Source organism: Prunus persica, chromosome G2 (assembly GCF_000346465.2).
Source record: "Prunus persica cultivar Lovell chromosome G2, Prunus_persica_NCBIv2, whole genome shotgun sequence".
Taxonomy (NCBI): domain Eukaryota; kingdom Viridiplantae; phylum Streptophyta; class Magnoliopsida; order Rosales; family Rosaceae; genus Prunus; species Prunus persica.
The window spans coordinates 26,459,863-26,475,859 of NC_034010.1; the positions used below are offsets into that span (position 1 = coordinate 26,459,863).

Below are 15,997 nucleotides of genomic sequence, written 5' to 3' on the forward strand. Positions count from 1 at the left end.
TCAGGAAGGCCCAGCTTTTGGCATTCATATTCAGCCCCAAACCCCAAAGTGTGTTTTTGTGTGTGCCCATATTCCGAAACATTGATCACAAACGGCGGGACCTACCTACCAATGCATAGAATTTTCAGCGCAGATCAATGCATGTTGCTGCTATCTAAAAAATTTGATCACTGCAAAACCCAAATGCCATGCCATTGAAATAAACAAGTTTTGATGTTCCAAACAGAAATGAAGCCATGATTATTAAAATAGAAAGAAAAAAAAAAGATACTGATAAAGCAGGTTATGAACATATTCAATAATGTTTGAAGATTGTTATCGTTTGGTAGATTTAACATATACCATCAGAAAGAAGTTCAAGGAATCAGAATTCAGTAAGAAACCATAGAGCAATAAGAAAATACAGTAAAACACATCCTAGAAAACTATAGGGCTTTTGTACACTACAATCAGAGCATCTGCCACTACTAGCATACCAGCAAACCACAGTGGATGGTGGCCCTGGTTGAATTTCTAGAAACTTCTACTCAACTCGAACATTTGACTGGCGATACCGTTCAAAATGCCACACCCTCTAATAGAGAGGCAGATAGAATGTGCCCTGCCACAGGTTCAAAACTTGCGTCCATCCGAGTTACCATAATTCAATAACAGATTCAAAAACAAAGTAGGTCTCAGGATCTGCTGCTTTCCAGACTTCTTAATGCAGATTCAACAAGCTTAACCTTTTTTGAATTCACACTATTGATCAGTGAAAGTTTCTCAAGTGAGGATTTCAGCTGGGAGACTTGAGATTCTTCCACAGGATCTTTCCTCCTTGATATCAGCCTTTGTTGGTTTGATGTATTGCCCTTTGGCGACTGTGCGTGCCTTCTCAACCTTGCAGTTAAAGCATTCACGGAAGAATGTAATGCGTCCAACTCAACTCCGGAAAAGAGGTCTGCTTAGCAATAAAAATGTATGTCAAAAGTGAACAGGCAGTTCTGGCCATGCGAGATATGAAACCGCCATAACAAAAAAAATTAAAATAAACGTATAGACTGGTAACCTAAGCAGAAATGTATTATGATGATTTCGGGGACCACTAAAATAGGAAAAAATAATTACTGCCTATGAATTAGGGCATAACTCCCAAGCTCATTCATATTGACAAAGTTTTTATTAGTGCACTTTTTGTTGAAAAGAAATCATTACCAAGCTCAGACTTGAACTCTCGCTCAGCTCTGGACAATGGTTTTTTATGAGGCCCAGGCAATTTCCGCAAACGTTTCAACCGCTCCTCCAGACCATTGTGCAGCTGGATTGCACTATCAATCCTGTTCTCCAATTTTGATTGTTTCTCCTCTACTTGCAAGAGCTTCTGTTGTGCATCACGTAAGCGAGCATGCTGGTCATCAATTATCTTCTTCAAGAGAGGTTCATGATGCTTCAGTTCAAAGGAAACCTAGAAAGAGGAAAAAGTCATAAATTCAGTAAAATATCAACTACTAAATCCAGGAAACAACTTCTTTCTAAATCATTTACAAGGTAAAATAAATTTAACCTCTCAAAAAGCTTATAGATTATTTGGCCTGGTTGAGAAACAATTTGTTGACACTGGTGGTGCTGGATGACCTCTTAGACACTTTAGATATGGTACCTCACATGCATCAACAACAATTAGCAATGCAGTAGCAGCAATTGTGCTCACTTAAATTGTCGCTAATTCGCTATATGTGGGTTTTAATGTAGTTTTTTTCTTCTTTGTAGAGAACTTGTGTATCATAAGTTATTTGGCAATTACAACCAGCAAATGTTTTGCATGTGAGCAAGCTATGGCTGAAAGCTTCCCTTTCCTAAAGGCAGAAAACTGTCCACGGCTCCATACACTTGTAAACAACTTGTGAAATGCAGAAAAACTATCTAAAAACAAAAATAGCAAAAAAACCATTTTCACAAGAAGAAAGTAGGTTTGACACAAGTAAACAAGGTTTGTGTGTGAATCACTTGGCATATTCTTACCTTATGTGCATACTCCACATAATTTTCATGAAAAAGCTTGAAGTAATCATGAAGCATTGATCGACCTTCAATAGAATCAGCAGAAACAGAACGCACATTTGGTGAGGTCTGAGGAACAAGAACCACCTTAGGTCCAACAAGGAGCTCTTTGCTTATCATATCTGGCATATCTTTCTCTTTTGGTTCTTCCAGGCCAAGAGATTTGCCCTCCATATCAACTTGAAGAGGAAGCAACAGGTTCCAAGTCTTCATCTCCAGCATGATACATTCTCGAGAACCAGTGACTCCCACAATCCATGAGCACCCGAATGAATCTGATAGTGACACAAAACCAGAAAGTGGAGCTTGCGAGGAGATTTCTCCCTGGCATGTGCTTAGAACAGGATGAACCGAAGGAGTTCTCATGGTCTCGGTCTTGCCACTGATCTGATTTGTAAACGGGAGATAATGCAACACTATTGAATCTATCCCTCCATCATGAAGGGTGAAAATTCTTTCCAGCATGAGGGGATCAATAAACATCATAATAAGAGAACCGCCTTTTGTTTTCCTAGGCAGAGCCAGATCCACAATAGCCAGTCTCAACAGAGGGGGAGGGTGCCCCAACCAAAGAGTGCTATCAAGAGGTTGATTAAGCTTCACAGGTGAAACCTTACCTGGGGTTGGCTCACAAATCATTGCCAGACCCCGTATATGATCGTTGGAATCAACACGAAGGCGAGGTGGGCTGCCGACATTCCACACCGGTTGGATTTCATCAGCCAGAGCATCTATTTGCAATTGCCCACCACTCCAGGCAGTCACCATAATTGAGTCTTTGACAACTAAATTATAAAGAAAACTGACTGCTCCACCTTCACATTCTGCACCCCGAAAGGCCGAACCTTCTTCATCCTCATCACGACACACTTTCCTCAGGGGTCCCTAGGAAATTATAATTTAGGTCATATTGTGGACTTCTACAGATTGAAATAAACACAACACAGTCTTTGAGAAACAAATTGCCAACATAAAACACCCTACACTGCGATAGAGTTGGCCTACAATCATTATTTCAGATATACTTGAAGAGGTTTAAACAGATAAAGGGCCGCAACTTGTAACGCTTGGCCGACTGAAATCTAACAAATTAATGATACTCCTCAAATTAGGAAAAATATCAAGTATAATAAAATTCTCAAAGAATTGTAGCTAGTGCTGCCACAGAGCTATTTCAAGCTCAAACCACTAATAAACAATCCAAATAATTTTTTTACTTATCATTAAGCTTAAACCTAGGTAGTAAATGATTAAAGTTCATTTTGAATCTATATATTATGCTAAGTGGGCAAATTGATTATACAAAATTTGTAGCCGAATAGATTTATTATTCAAAACAACCAAACATATATGCAGGAAAATCTTCTAACAAGAGGAAGAACATGTAAATTAGTAGCCACATTTCACTTCATTGTCTATTAAAAAAACCTTTCAAAACTATAATATGATCAAACAATAAACAATCACAGTACCTCATTTTGTATGAGTATGAGTATGATGAAAAGTTTTACATCACTTTCCAATGTTTAGATCGTGCACAATTAGTAGATGTCCAACGCATAATGCTAATTATAATGTCATGCCCTGTTTGACATTGCTGATTTAGGCACTACTCAGGAGCATCCATATAGCACAAGCAACTACCACATGCCTATAGGTAAGAGAATAAAGGTACCTGCAGTGAGAGTGATGCATCAAATAAAGCATAAGGATGAGCTCTTAACACATATAGATCTGATCCTTCTGTTTCTTGGTCAGCAATTGCTGGAAATGTTGCTTCCAACCAAGAAATAGCTAGATTTGAATTACTAACAGCCACTGAGTTGGATGACTTCAGGCCAAATGTCTGAGCATCATTATAGATCTCTACTATGGATTCCCACTTGTAAGCACTGCTACAAAATAAGAAAAACTAATTACACTCAACACCCAATACAAGGATCAGTTAGGATATAACAGGCAACCTGGTATGAAAATTTCCAAGAAAACATCAAGATGCTTATCAATGGTTAAAATAAAGGGGCAGAGATGCAAGGGGAAGAGATTATCAGTCTAATGGTTTCGATCAATCTATAATACTAGACCATCTTCAATTTTAAATTGTCACAGATGTCTAATACCGGACAAAGAAATGACCAGAACTTCACAGCCTTATACGTGACAAAGAAACACATATTTAGATCGAGGAAAATTACGTCACATAATTCCAAAGAAAATACAATATTAGGACAACTTAAGTCTTTGCTATAAACTAATTTTTCTAAAAATGCTCCTAGGGGGACTACAATTGAGGCATATAGCTTTATAGTTCATAATGGCATGTGTCCCACCAAATGGTACTTGAAACCATACTGCCCTCATGGTTCTTGTGCTTTTAAACACATTAAATATACCTTGGTCCCTACCTGCAGTTCCCCCTATGAAGAAAACTATAAGCCTTAAACATTTCAAAATGTAATACAAAAGGGCAGGACATGAAGAATAAATTACCTTCCAAATGGTATAACAGGACACAGGATGTAAACTGAACCATCGTTGAACAAAATGAAAACCTGTACAATAGCATATGAATGTGAATCAAGTAATTTACATGATAAAACAGTTAGAGGGTGAAAAAGAAAAACTCAATTTGCCTAACAAGACTGAGCATAGCAATATAATAGATGAACAGTTAAAAACAAGTGTCATTATAAAACAAAGATAAGCCAAGGGCAATCCTAATATATAAAGTCAAGCAAGATATTACCATAGAGCCAGAACAATCTATCTCAAGGAAAAATCATATTACAGATGGATGCATAAAATGACGCTGACAAGAAACACATGATCAATAGCATTGCAATCTATTGCATCAGTGATTGAACAAAACGCACATGCATACAAGATCTTATCAAGGTCATATTTTCTATGAACTTACACTAAACAAGTCCCACAGGTGATCACTCCCAAATGAGAAGTCCACCGGGCAAATTGATGTTGCATTCCTGGATCTACCTGGTTGCACAGGCTGTAGATAATATTCTTGCTCTGGTTGAATAAGATCTGAAGACAAATCAAATATTCTACAAAAAAGTGAAGGTAAATAAAAATAAACAGAAGGACACCAGTTGTTTAAAACAGAATAATTAAATTAAATTCAGAGTTACATTTGCCGAACTCGGACATGGGTTTTTTATTTGGTCTGACATGATTAAGAAGCCATATTTACAAGCTAATAGAACATTAGGAAGTAAATATGATCAAACCATGATTCCTACATGTATTACAAAATCACATGCTATGTAGGATGTCTCTATAAGATAAACCTAAGGATGTCTCTATAAAATAAACCTAACCAATTGAAACTTAATAAATTTGCCTAGAAAGAATAAAATGAAACAAATCAGGCCTATTCTTTTCCAACCAAACCATGCCAAGCTTTTCCTGTGATTACTGCATTATATTGAAACCGGGTATACTGGTGATTTGCCCCTTGAACTTGCACCTAATTTTCGATTGACCCCATTTCCTTTTTTTTAAAGAAAATTAAGGATCCGAACTATTTTTTTTCACCAATGTGCCCCCCCGAACGTCAAAATCTAGCACTTCTCATCCATTCTGCCGTCAAGTTGGAGACTTTTGTCATTTCGCGTCTCCACTCAACTCAACCCATGCTTCAACTATCACTTCCTTCTTTTTGGCTCGTTGTTTTCCCAAATCAATTTCCCTCCATTTTTGTAACCCTAATAAAAGGGGATCTAGGGTTTAGGAAAAATCCCAATATTACGAGATGAGGAGGTCCTTAATGGGTAGATGTCATGGAGGTCATGGGTCACAGAGGTGGAATTCACGCGAAATGACAAAAGTAACCTCCATCTTGACGGCAGAATGGATATGAAGTACCAGATTTTGACGTCGGGGGCACATTGGAGAAAAAAAATTCGGGTCCTTAATTTTCTAAAAAAATAGTAGGTGGTCAATTGAAACCTAGGTACAAGTTCAGAAGGCAAATCACTAGTATACCCTATTGAAACCCTTCTCATGATCTACAATGTTTGAACCCATTGATCAATTTAAGAAGTTTTTAACCTTTGCTTGTATCATAATTTTCCATGTCTACTCGTTTCTATGGTTATAACACAAACTATCCTGACGATGTATGAATGGAAAAGGATTTCATACCTGAAAACTGAATCAGAGGAAAGAATTCCCAGATGGGTGTCACTGTTAGGGTGCCATGAAACTTGCAGAATACGTATGATATTGCTTCCACTTAAGTAGATTTGTGAACCAACAGTCACAGTCCTGTAAGGTTTTATTTATTTTAAAAAAAAGATGCATTAAGAACTCTTATTTTGGAACATTAAATCTTTTAATTTGCGACACAATCTCCAATAAAGAAAGAAAGTATATTACATCCATACGTGCATTTCCAACAAGGGAATACAAGCTTACTACATGAATTTCCAGGGCAAGTATTTGAATAATAAGCACAAACTTATCATCAAAATCTAAAATAAAAAATCAGATTGAGAAGTTTGCGAGGGGAAGAACAAAATAAATCTTAGTGTTGCGAGAGAACGTACAGAAGAGGGACCCCATACATTGCGCCTTACTATAAACCTTTTTTTTTCTTCAAATAATATATGCCTTATGCCAGACTTTAAATGTAGGAATTACAAAAGGAGTTAATATATAAAAATAAGCCAGACGAACATGTCATAATAAGATCCAAACCACCATCATTAGGAGTCATTCCTCACTCAAGTTGCTTTCTAAGACACCCTAACACAACATGTTTAAAATGAAAGTGAAAAATCATAATGTATTGCCCTTTTCCCGTCATACCTGCAAATCGTTGCATTGTCTTTGTTGGAAGTACGCCCATAAAGATACATAACGCATAGACCACCTGAACCAGAAAGAAGCAACGCTGATCCATTCCTATTGATCGAGATTTTTTGAACCGCAAAGTCAGGATTTACATCTGCTTGCAGCACCTATCGAATTACCGGCATTATCAACCATGCACTTAAAACTAAATGGCACGCACATTAATTTTAGTACCCGTACTTCTGATATCCCAGAATCTTCAAACTAACAATGTGTAATCTTACAAGTTACAATCCTCTTTAAACAATTATCTTTTCAACTAGATAAGTATAACTGAAAATTTTGGTCCACTTCTGAGATTTTCATATCGATTTTACACTGAATAATTTTCAACTAAAATACTAATTTCAACTTCAACAATCATTTTCCATTATCATCTATGCCAAGCCAGGTAACTAAATGTTCTAAGCTCAGTTAAGTGCAATTACTTTCGTATCCTTCAATTTCTCAGCAACCAGACTTAAACAAACAAAGTTTACAAAAAGAAATGAGGGAAAGTGTGGAAACCTTAGAAGGCGATGCAGCGAGGACGGAAGTCGGGTCGGGCTCGCCGAGGCGAATGGAGATCTGGTGAAGGCAGAGCTTATCGGAGTCCCAGAAGTAAAGCCGAGACGCTCCGTCCCAGGCCAAGAGGTTTCTGAGCGGTCGAGCTGCGGTCGGGTCGCGGACCGGGCCGGTGGCGGGAAAGAAGACCGGATGGTTCTGCAACGGGACCCACTCCACTTCTTCTCTCTTGGGCGTCGGGGACCGGCCCGGGTCCGCTTCCGCTTCCTGGAGGTCGACGCTGAACCTCATTCTATCAGTCTTTTCTCTTTCGAGCTCTGGAGTTGTGGATGCTCTTCTTCTTTTACACCCCTTCCCTTTGCGAGAGTATAGGACGACGTCGTTCGTTGCTTTTGAGTTTTATGTTTTTCTTTAATTGGCTTTTGGTTTTTGTTTGTCCCGAAGGTCTTGTTTTCCAAATCGGACCATGCGATTGATTTTGCGCGTGGAGGGAAATATAGAAGTGCTTTCGTATTAACAACGCACCCGCCACAAGGGCTGCGGGCGACACAAACGTGGTATTTAGAAATGTTTTCTATGCAGAATAAACGACACGAACATAATACATGCCCGATTCAGCATTCGTTTTTGCTTTCTATTATTGCAAAAAACGGTTTTGGTTGATGTCATCGGCTTATCAGTGTTATGGACATGATGAACGGTGGTCGCTTTTATACCCGCCTATAAAATAGATATTTTGAGATTTGTAGTTTAAATAATTAAGGGCGTTTATTTATGAATTTAAAGCCTTATGTTTGATTCTTTCTTCTAATATCATTTGTATATAAATAAATATACATATTTAATGACAACTTCCCGCATTAAAGATGACTTTTCATAACAAAGTTGAAATTTCAAAGTTCAATTATGGAATCATAATATAATCGGAATCAAAGTAAGGAGTTGGATTCCGATTTATAAATTACTCATGTATTTACTTTACATAACCCTCCGTTTGGATGAAGGAATTAAAAATTACATAGAACTATAAAATGACGAAATTTAGATTTCCATAATTTCAATTTCTGGCAATTGAATATTTCAGTATATTGATTTATGTATGTCAAATTTTGTAAATGACACTATGAAAATTATGAAATGACACATATTTTGGTGGAAATTAAACTCGAAAATTTGATGCCTCAATTTTCATGATTTTTTCTGCGCGTCATTTAATAAATTCCGCACTTAAGTTGCCAAACAAGGGAATTGTCAATTTCTCTTCTTAAATTCCTAACTTTTAGCTAAATTTCGAGTTATTTTCCCTCATCCAAACAAAGAGTAAATTAATAGAAATGCAAATGGGGTCCACACAAAATTAGGAATTCAACTTCTAATTTTAAATGAATTTATTTGACTCTTGAGTGGGAGGTGATATTTTAATTCATGGATAACTAACCCATCGAGAATCCATTTTTTTACCCATTATATCCTCACACAATTTTTAAAATTCCAAATTTGCCTCTATAACCCAACAAGCATTATGGTAATCAAATTGATTTAAATTCTTATTCATGGGAATTTAGTAAACAACTTATAAGAAATTAATATTACGAATTAATAAACTTGCCATAAGTGTCAACTTTCAGTAATCACGTAAACTTTAACAGTGCGTTTTTATGAGGAAATTTAAAAGTACAAAGGATTTCATAAATGACGGAATTTAAAATGACGGAAATTAATGTTCTAGAATTTGTAAAGTTTCTTGTTTGGGTGACTGATTTAAAACACGGTATTTAACCTTTATTTGTAAAGTTATTTTTTTTTAAAAAATCAATCTCTCTTGAGATTTTAGAAATGACGACTTTTAGATAGAATTTAAACTTGGGATTTATGATCTTCAAATTCCATGTTTTTTTCCACGCGGAATTTCTAAATTTCTATGTTTTTTTTTATCCAAACACCGGAATTGGTTCATGTCAATTTAGAAATTCTGAGTTTTGTCAAAATCCCAAGTTTATTTCCCTCATCCAAACGCACCATAATACTTATATTTGATTTCCTTTGTATGTTTCTTTAATACTTATATATGATAATAGGAATATTGAAATCTTTAGACCATCTTCCTTGTAATTTTATTTCTTGTTTAAAGAAATTGAGTGTCAACCTCAACAAGCATGAAACACATTGAAAAAATAAACGAAAATATGTGTCAATTTACGGTGGTCTAACTTTGTTAGGGGAATTGAATTCGAGGATTGCGAAATTCATGTGTGTGGATCCCCCGCAATTCCACCCCACATGTAATGACCTTAATTTGATGCAATGTACGGGAGTGAACACATCCGATTTCATTGGTTTCAAGCACAAGTTCACAAAAGCTTAAGCTTCGGCTAGTTGCTTCAGTATTACACCTTTTCCTTACAAATTTCAACTGTACAATTGATGAATACAAAGAAGAAGAAAAAAAGACCGTATTTGCCGCAATGGTAGCCTCTATCTATACTCTCTATAATGAATGATATATACACAACCACCAGTTTACAACATGTAGTATGTGGCATACGGCATGTCGTTTTAAGGGGCTGAAGCTATGCCTTGCACTACTGATTCGTCTTAATAAATCTGCACCAACAAAAGAAAAACCAAATTGATGAGCAATGAGCACAAATTACAGAGATGGAAAGTAATCTGTTTTAGGAGCCTTAATGAAAATTACCTGTAAATAAATGACCCTTAAGACTGGTAGGCCAAAATTTGCTTCATGTCGTATGATTGTTCACTTCACTCTTTCTTCTTGAAGAAGCTTCTGATATCTAGGGAACCCATTTTTGCAAGCTGAAACCTGCGCACACATGACATTGTTGACATTAGCATTTGACAAATCATCAACTGTTTGCAGTTCCATTTTGTATAAATATGGAGCTTGTCCAAAAAGCAAGGTTTGAATGCACATGAGTGTGGGAAGATTCTCAATCTCATGGCAGAAAGCTGTTTATTCTGATATGACAAAATATGTGGCAGAGTTGCTGCAAATGAATGGCATGTGGTCAACAAACTCAAATATAAAAAGCAAGCTGCCCATCTCTGAAAACGGCCACCCGTCACGGATTCCTCGAATATAGAACGTAGTGACATATTTTGACAAAGAGAAGTAAACAAAATAAAAAGAAAAAATTGTGTTTTCACAAAAATCCATGAGATTTCGGTTTTGATGAAGCAAAATGCGGAAAAATACACCGATATATATATATATATATATAAAATCAAACATGGAAAATGCAAGGATTATAGACAAAAAGCAGCATTCTGGTAACAAAGAAGCATCCTAAACGTTTTCAATGTTAAGAAGAAGAAAAAAAAAAAAATGTTGACCTTCCACAAGATTATAAATTTATCATTAAACCCTTTCGTAGTCAGCAATTAAAGAATGAAACTTCTTAGTAAAATTTCTGTGGTGGTAGTGGTTGAACCTCAAACATCTTAATTTACTAAAAAGGTATGATTTGTGATGTAATATAATTTCGCGAGTGATTCTATTAATTTTTTTTTTTCCTTTGTTGCAAGATTAAAAACAATTAGGTGAGAGCATAAATTTGCCCCTTGAGTTAAGTATTTCGATATCTTCCAATTAAAGTGAAAAAACCAAATCCCAAACTGATACGATTTCATATGAGAAAAGGAGAACAAAGACTTACAGCTTCAATGTCAATTTTGTAAACCCAAAGCTTCCTTCTTTCTCTGCAACTTGTTCTATATGCCACAACAATATGCCCAACAGCCAAAACCAGTGAGCAGATGAACAAAGCTACTTCGGTTGCTCTTACATACTCTGCTCTTTCCACACCAGAAGCACCAAACACATAAGAAGCCTTCAATGAAACAAACACCAGAGATAGCAGAGAACACATGGTTGTGATCCCCAAATACGGTCCATGTGAAAGCCTTGGCCCGTCACAGAAGCTGTAAACGCCTGCAGACCCAATTCAATTCATTCTATTAGAATCAGATTAGTTGAACTAATTAAGACTTAGTTGGTCCAAAGACATAAACTTTACATATAAAACAGGTTTTGTGCACAGAAATTGGAAGGAAAACAAGTGCTGCCAAGCTATGAACACTTACAGAATATGACAGCTGATCTTATAATGGAGATGAGCGGAATATCAACAAGAGAGTACCGAAAGTCGTAGTTAGTGAAATGGGAAGAGAGAGCTTCCAAAGAGATCAAAGAAGAAGAAGAAGAGGCGGATAGAATAGCCGAAGGGAGAAGAGTATCAGCAATAACAAGAAGAAGCGGAGCCGAAAACAGAAGCAGAGAAATCAACATGGTGATTAAGAAAAACAGTGTCTTTACACCCCTCAACACCCTTTTCGATTTCTCTTCTTTTGATGAAAACCCCATGTCTTGATTTTCAATTTCGCTTTCTGGGTATGATGAATTTGGAGGCTAATGGCCCTCTGTGTGCATATACAAGGTTAAAGAAGAAGGGGAAACAGGGAAGCTAATTAAAAGGGGTAGGAAGGAGAAGAAGAAAATTGAGCAATAAGAGCTTTGGATTTGGACTTTGGAAGGTGCAGGCCTGAGGTGTAAAGTTTTGACTGGACTTGGCTTCCTGAAGAAGTGATGACGAAGAGACTCTTGGAAGTTTATACGCGCAAGTTTCCGGTCAAATAGAGGAGTCGCCCTCCCTCTCCTTTTTTCATCACAAAGTTAACGGCAATACCTAAATGCTTATAACGACAATCAACGACATCTTTTTAATCCTTATTTAGTAAGGAATGATCATATGTGCTCGCGTGCATGTTTTGCCACGGTCAGTCTTCCACATATGGATGAGCGAATTCTGATCGTGGATGCATTGTAGATGTTCAATCTGTGTTTGCGTGCGTGCACATACACAATAATTTTATCGTAATTAATCTCTAATGTATTGTGAGCTTTGCATATATATCAACGATTAAGAATCGTCGATGCTCGCATGGGTTACTAATCCTAACATAACTATATGCTTAAGTGTGTTGACAAATGTCTCTTGCTGAGTAATCCGTAAGGATTTAGGGTGTACAAAGTACATGAATCTTATCTAATGGGCAACCCAGTGCCACTAACCCACATTGTATATTACCTTTTTTATTTTGCAAACAATTGTGTTCACTACACTATGCCCTTGAAATTTTAAAGAACTCCAAATCAATGAACCGGGTATGGTGGAACCGACCGATTCAAAGGCATGTGACCACATGCAAAGGTTTGTCTTTGCGAATCAATTTCGTGGGAGAGGGTGTTTAAAAATATTTGGTTTGTGTATATTTGGGGGCTAAATTCTTTACAATTGTATATTTATTTTCTAACGTTGTGGTTAGAATATTTGGTAGTTGGGTCATACTGATAATAAACCAATCCCATCTTTAACCCCCCAAAAAAAATAAAATAATAAATCAATCTAATTAATCTCTCCTGCAAAAGTTAGGCAAATTGAGCAATAAAATATGCAATGTCACGTTGGCATTAGGAACTTCGGTAAATAAATTCAAAAAAACCCTAATATCCATTGCCAACAATGATGCACCTAATCTAGCTATATGCAGATGCAGTCAGTACTATTTGAGTGCCTCTGCGGTGGCGTGGTTGGTGATGACTTATGAGATTCCTCAGCCAACGGCTAGTAAAGTATATTCTGTAAATAATAACATGGCCTGCAATTTGGAGAAGCCACCGAGATGAACCGAATTTTTGTCCTCCAGCTGTTTGTAAATAAGGCCAACTTGCTTCAGCTGCCCAGCAGCTTTGCGTTATGAATGAAACACATGCCAGCTTCGAGCTTTGTTTGCTTTTTTGTTTTTTAAGATTATAAAGATTTGTTTATCAACGGTGTCTTACCTAACATTTGAGAGCAACCCAACACCAATAGCAACGTGTGCTTTTTTTTTGAATTTGATTTTATATTGGGACCCTGGCGGTAAGTGAGGTGAGTGGCTATATTTAGGTAGGTCATTTTGTTGACTGGTATTTTACCACATGCAGAAATAGTGTTCTTTGTTCTCTGAATCTTGACATTTGTTTTGGGAATTGAAGTTGAAATTTGAAATTTCAGTCAGTTTAATCAGCATATGGCACAACAGTGTTTTGCAACTAACTATATTCTGCACCAAAATGTAATGCAAAGCACTAAAACTAAAACAAATCTTAATTTGTAATGTGGCACAAAACACAAAAAAGCTAGTATTAATTGCAACCTAACTTTAAATTAATTCGGAATACAAGTTTAGACATTATTAAAATTCGTGAGAGTAAAACTTATTATATTATCATACTGTGAATATGAGCTTCAGAGTAAATATATATGTGAACGATGACAACTGTTTAATATATATATATATATATATATATATATACATACTGCAAAAAGGGTATCCAATTTAAAAGTACCAGATTAAACACCTTCATCTTGGCATCATCGCACCTCTCTCTCCCTGATAGAACAAATCTTAAGTGACCTTTTGATTGCGTGGGATCGCGTTAAAACCACTCTCATGCCGCAGTCTGCTCCTCCAACTAGTCAAAAGAAAATTAAATTAAACTACGTCACTGGTTTTCACATGGATTAGATGTCGTGGTCAAATATATATATATATATATATATATATATATATATATGAATACTGGATAAGGACCAAGCCACTTTTACGTAAGAGCAAAATTTAAAGGAAACAAATCTGGCTTTTGCTTGGTGGAAGTAGCCTTAATTTAGTTTTTTTTGTCAAAAGCGTAAACCGTTGGTTCATATTTATGAATCATCCAAGTGTGTTGGTCTGGTTTGGTTGGGGTTGTCGAAGGGGAAGTGGTCAAGTATGACTAGAATATATATATATATGGGCATTTGGTATTTGGAGCCGCCTTTGGTTGGAGATATTGAGTCAAATGGCAGAAAATCAATGGCTAGATTCTAGAACGACATCATGTGTGTGTGGCCCGTGAAAACAACTTGGTAATGCGACATTTGGTGCTTAATCATAAATTTTGTGCTAAATTTTTCTTATTATACTCTATTTTGTAGCGTTGTAATGTTGAAAATGCCATTGTTTGGCATGGCCATTTAAATAGTGCATTAAAGAAAATATCATTGTCATTTGTTTTTTAATCTAACCACCATTCCTTAATTCCATCAACCACTATTCTTTCCCTCGTCAACCATCATTTTTAGTTTTTTTTTTCTTAATCCTATACTGGTCCTTTTTAAAAATATTAATCTTCATCACTAATTCTTGTACTATATATAAATTTCACATTCACCTATATTATAACACGTTACCGCATCGTTGAAATTTACTTCGCACTTGAGTTATTATTTGTCGGTTGGCTACATAACTAGTTTGTAGGTTTCCAGATGACATTTCATGAAAATGCATGGGACACGACAACGTTTGGAATCCGATTCCACGAAAATCCGCGTTTGTGCACTATGAAACAAAAGGGGGACCTTCCCACCCTATGAGATTGGAAATTGAAATGTACTGCCACAATTACAATGACCGAGAGAGAGAGAATCACATCAAACATTGTTCCGGAAGGAATCACAAGGCAGGCATTAATCATAGGTAGCTTACATACAAATGATACCATAAATAAACAACACCAGTAAGATTGACTTTGTGGGCATCTGAAAGATTCTCAGCCAAAAGCCCAAACCAATACTTCTTCAAGTTTTTCACATTGTGATTGTCCAATGAGGTATTTTCGTGATACGGGTTTTGTTAGCGTCTATTACTTACGTGAAATTTAATAATTATGTATTGCGAGCGTAACTAACGTAAATTTGCCCCTACACATTGTTCCAGAACATTGAGATTGACTTTTGTAGATATCTATTCACATTTGTAATTAATTGGTGACATTGGCCAAACACGTACAAGCCTCGGAGTTGTCTACAACACGCAAAAAAGAATGAAAAGCATGTCCCCCTCTAGAAAAATGAGGTGTGGCCCTTGGCTTAATACAGAATGGGGTCATATTTATGCACATACGCGTACAGCACGCGGAAATTTTTGATTTGGATGGGATGTTAAGTTAAATTAGTTTATAATAATAATAATAATAATAAATATTATAGACATTTTCTAGAAAAAGCAAAGGCGGGATGTGGCATGTCGCGCAACTTACCATTTTCTTGATTATTTGCTGTTAATTTAGTGTGGAAAGGTGTACGCATGGAGCGATGGACACGAATTTTGAGTGTGGATATGAACATGTTGCGTAAAATATTATAATGCAGAGAGTAGGGGAGGGATTAGGTCACGCATGAGTCAGGAAATATGTGGCCTGTTGTTAATGTTTTTTTGGGTTATATAATCCTTCCTTTTGTTTTAAAGATTTTAAAATACGATGGCAAAGATAAGATAAGAATGGAAAAAAGACAAACCTGGCTGGCTCTGTCATGCCCTTTTGTCATTCATATAGGGGTATGCAATAATTTTGGAGGGAAGGCGTTTTCAAATTATTTAGCAAATAATGGGGTATGTAATGTTTTTAAAGATGCCTAGGCACTCTTCATCAAACTGACGAAGATTGAGAGTTGATAAATTTGGACAAACAAGTTGG

General features: G+C 36.4%; 2 protein-coding genes across 2 annotated transcripts; both read right to left on the minus strand.

Annotated features, from left to right (window-relative positions):
* On the minus strand, positions 244–7,986 carry LOC18786936 (nuclear pore complex protein NUP88). The gene is made up of 9 exons (XM_007218859.2): positions 7,420–7,986; positions 6,868–7,019; positions 6,202–6,324; positions 4,958–5,102; positions 4,531–4,592; positions 3,716–3,932; positions 2,002–2,925; positions 1,195–1,444; positions 244–940 (listed from the first exon to the last, which is right to left on the minus strand). The coding sequence occupies exons 1-9, from the start codon at positions 7,705–7,707 to the stop codon at positions 675–677; spliced, it is 2,427 nt and encodes an 808-aa protein (XP_007218921.1). The 5' UTR covers positions 7,708–7,986; the 3' UTR covers positions 244–674.
* Positions 9,728–12,065, minus strand: LOC18785476. The gene is made up of 4 exons (XM_007220689.2): positions 11,521–12,065; positions 11,094–11,368; positions 10,115–10,240; positions 9,728–10,020 (listed from the first exon to the last, which is right to left on the minus strand). The coding sequence occupies exons 1-3, from the start codon at positions 11,798–11,800 to the stop codon at positions 10,175–10,177; spliced, it is 621 nt and encodes a 206-aa protein (XP_007220751.1). The 5' UTR covers positions 11,801–12,065; the 3' UTR covers positions 9,728–10,020; positions 10,115–10,174.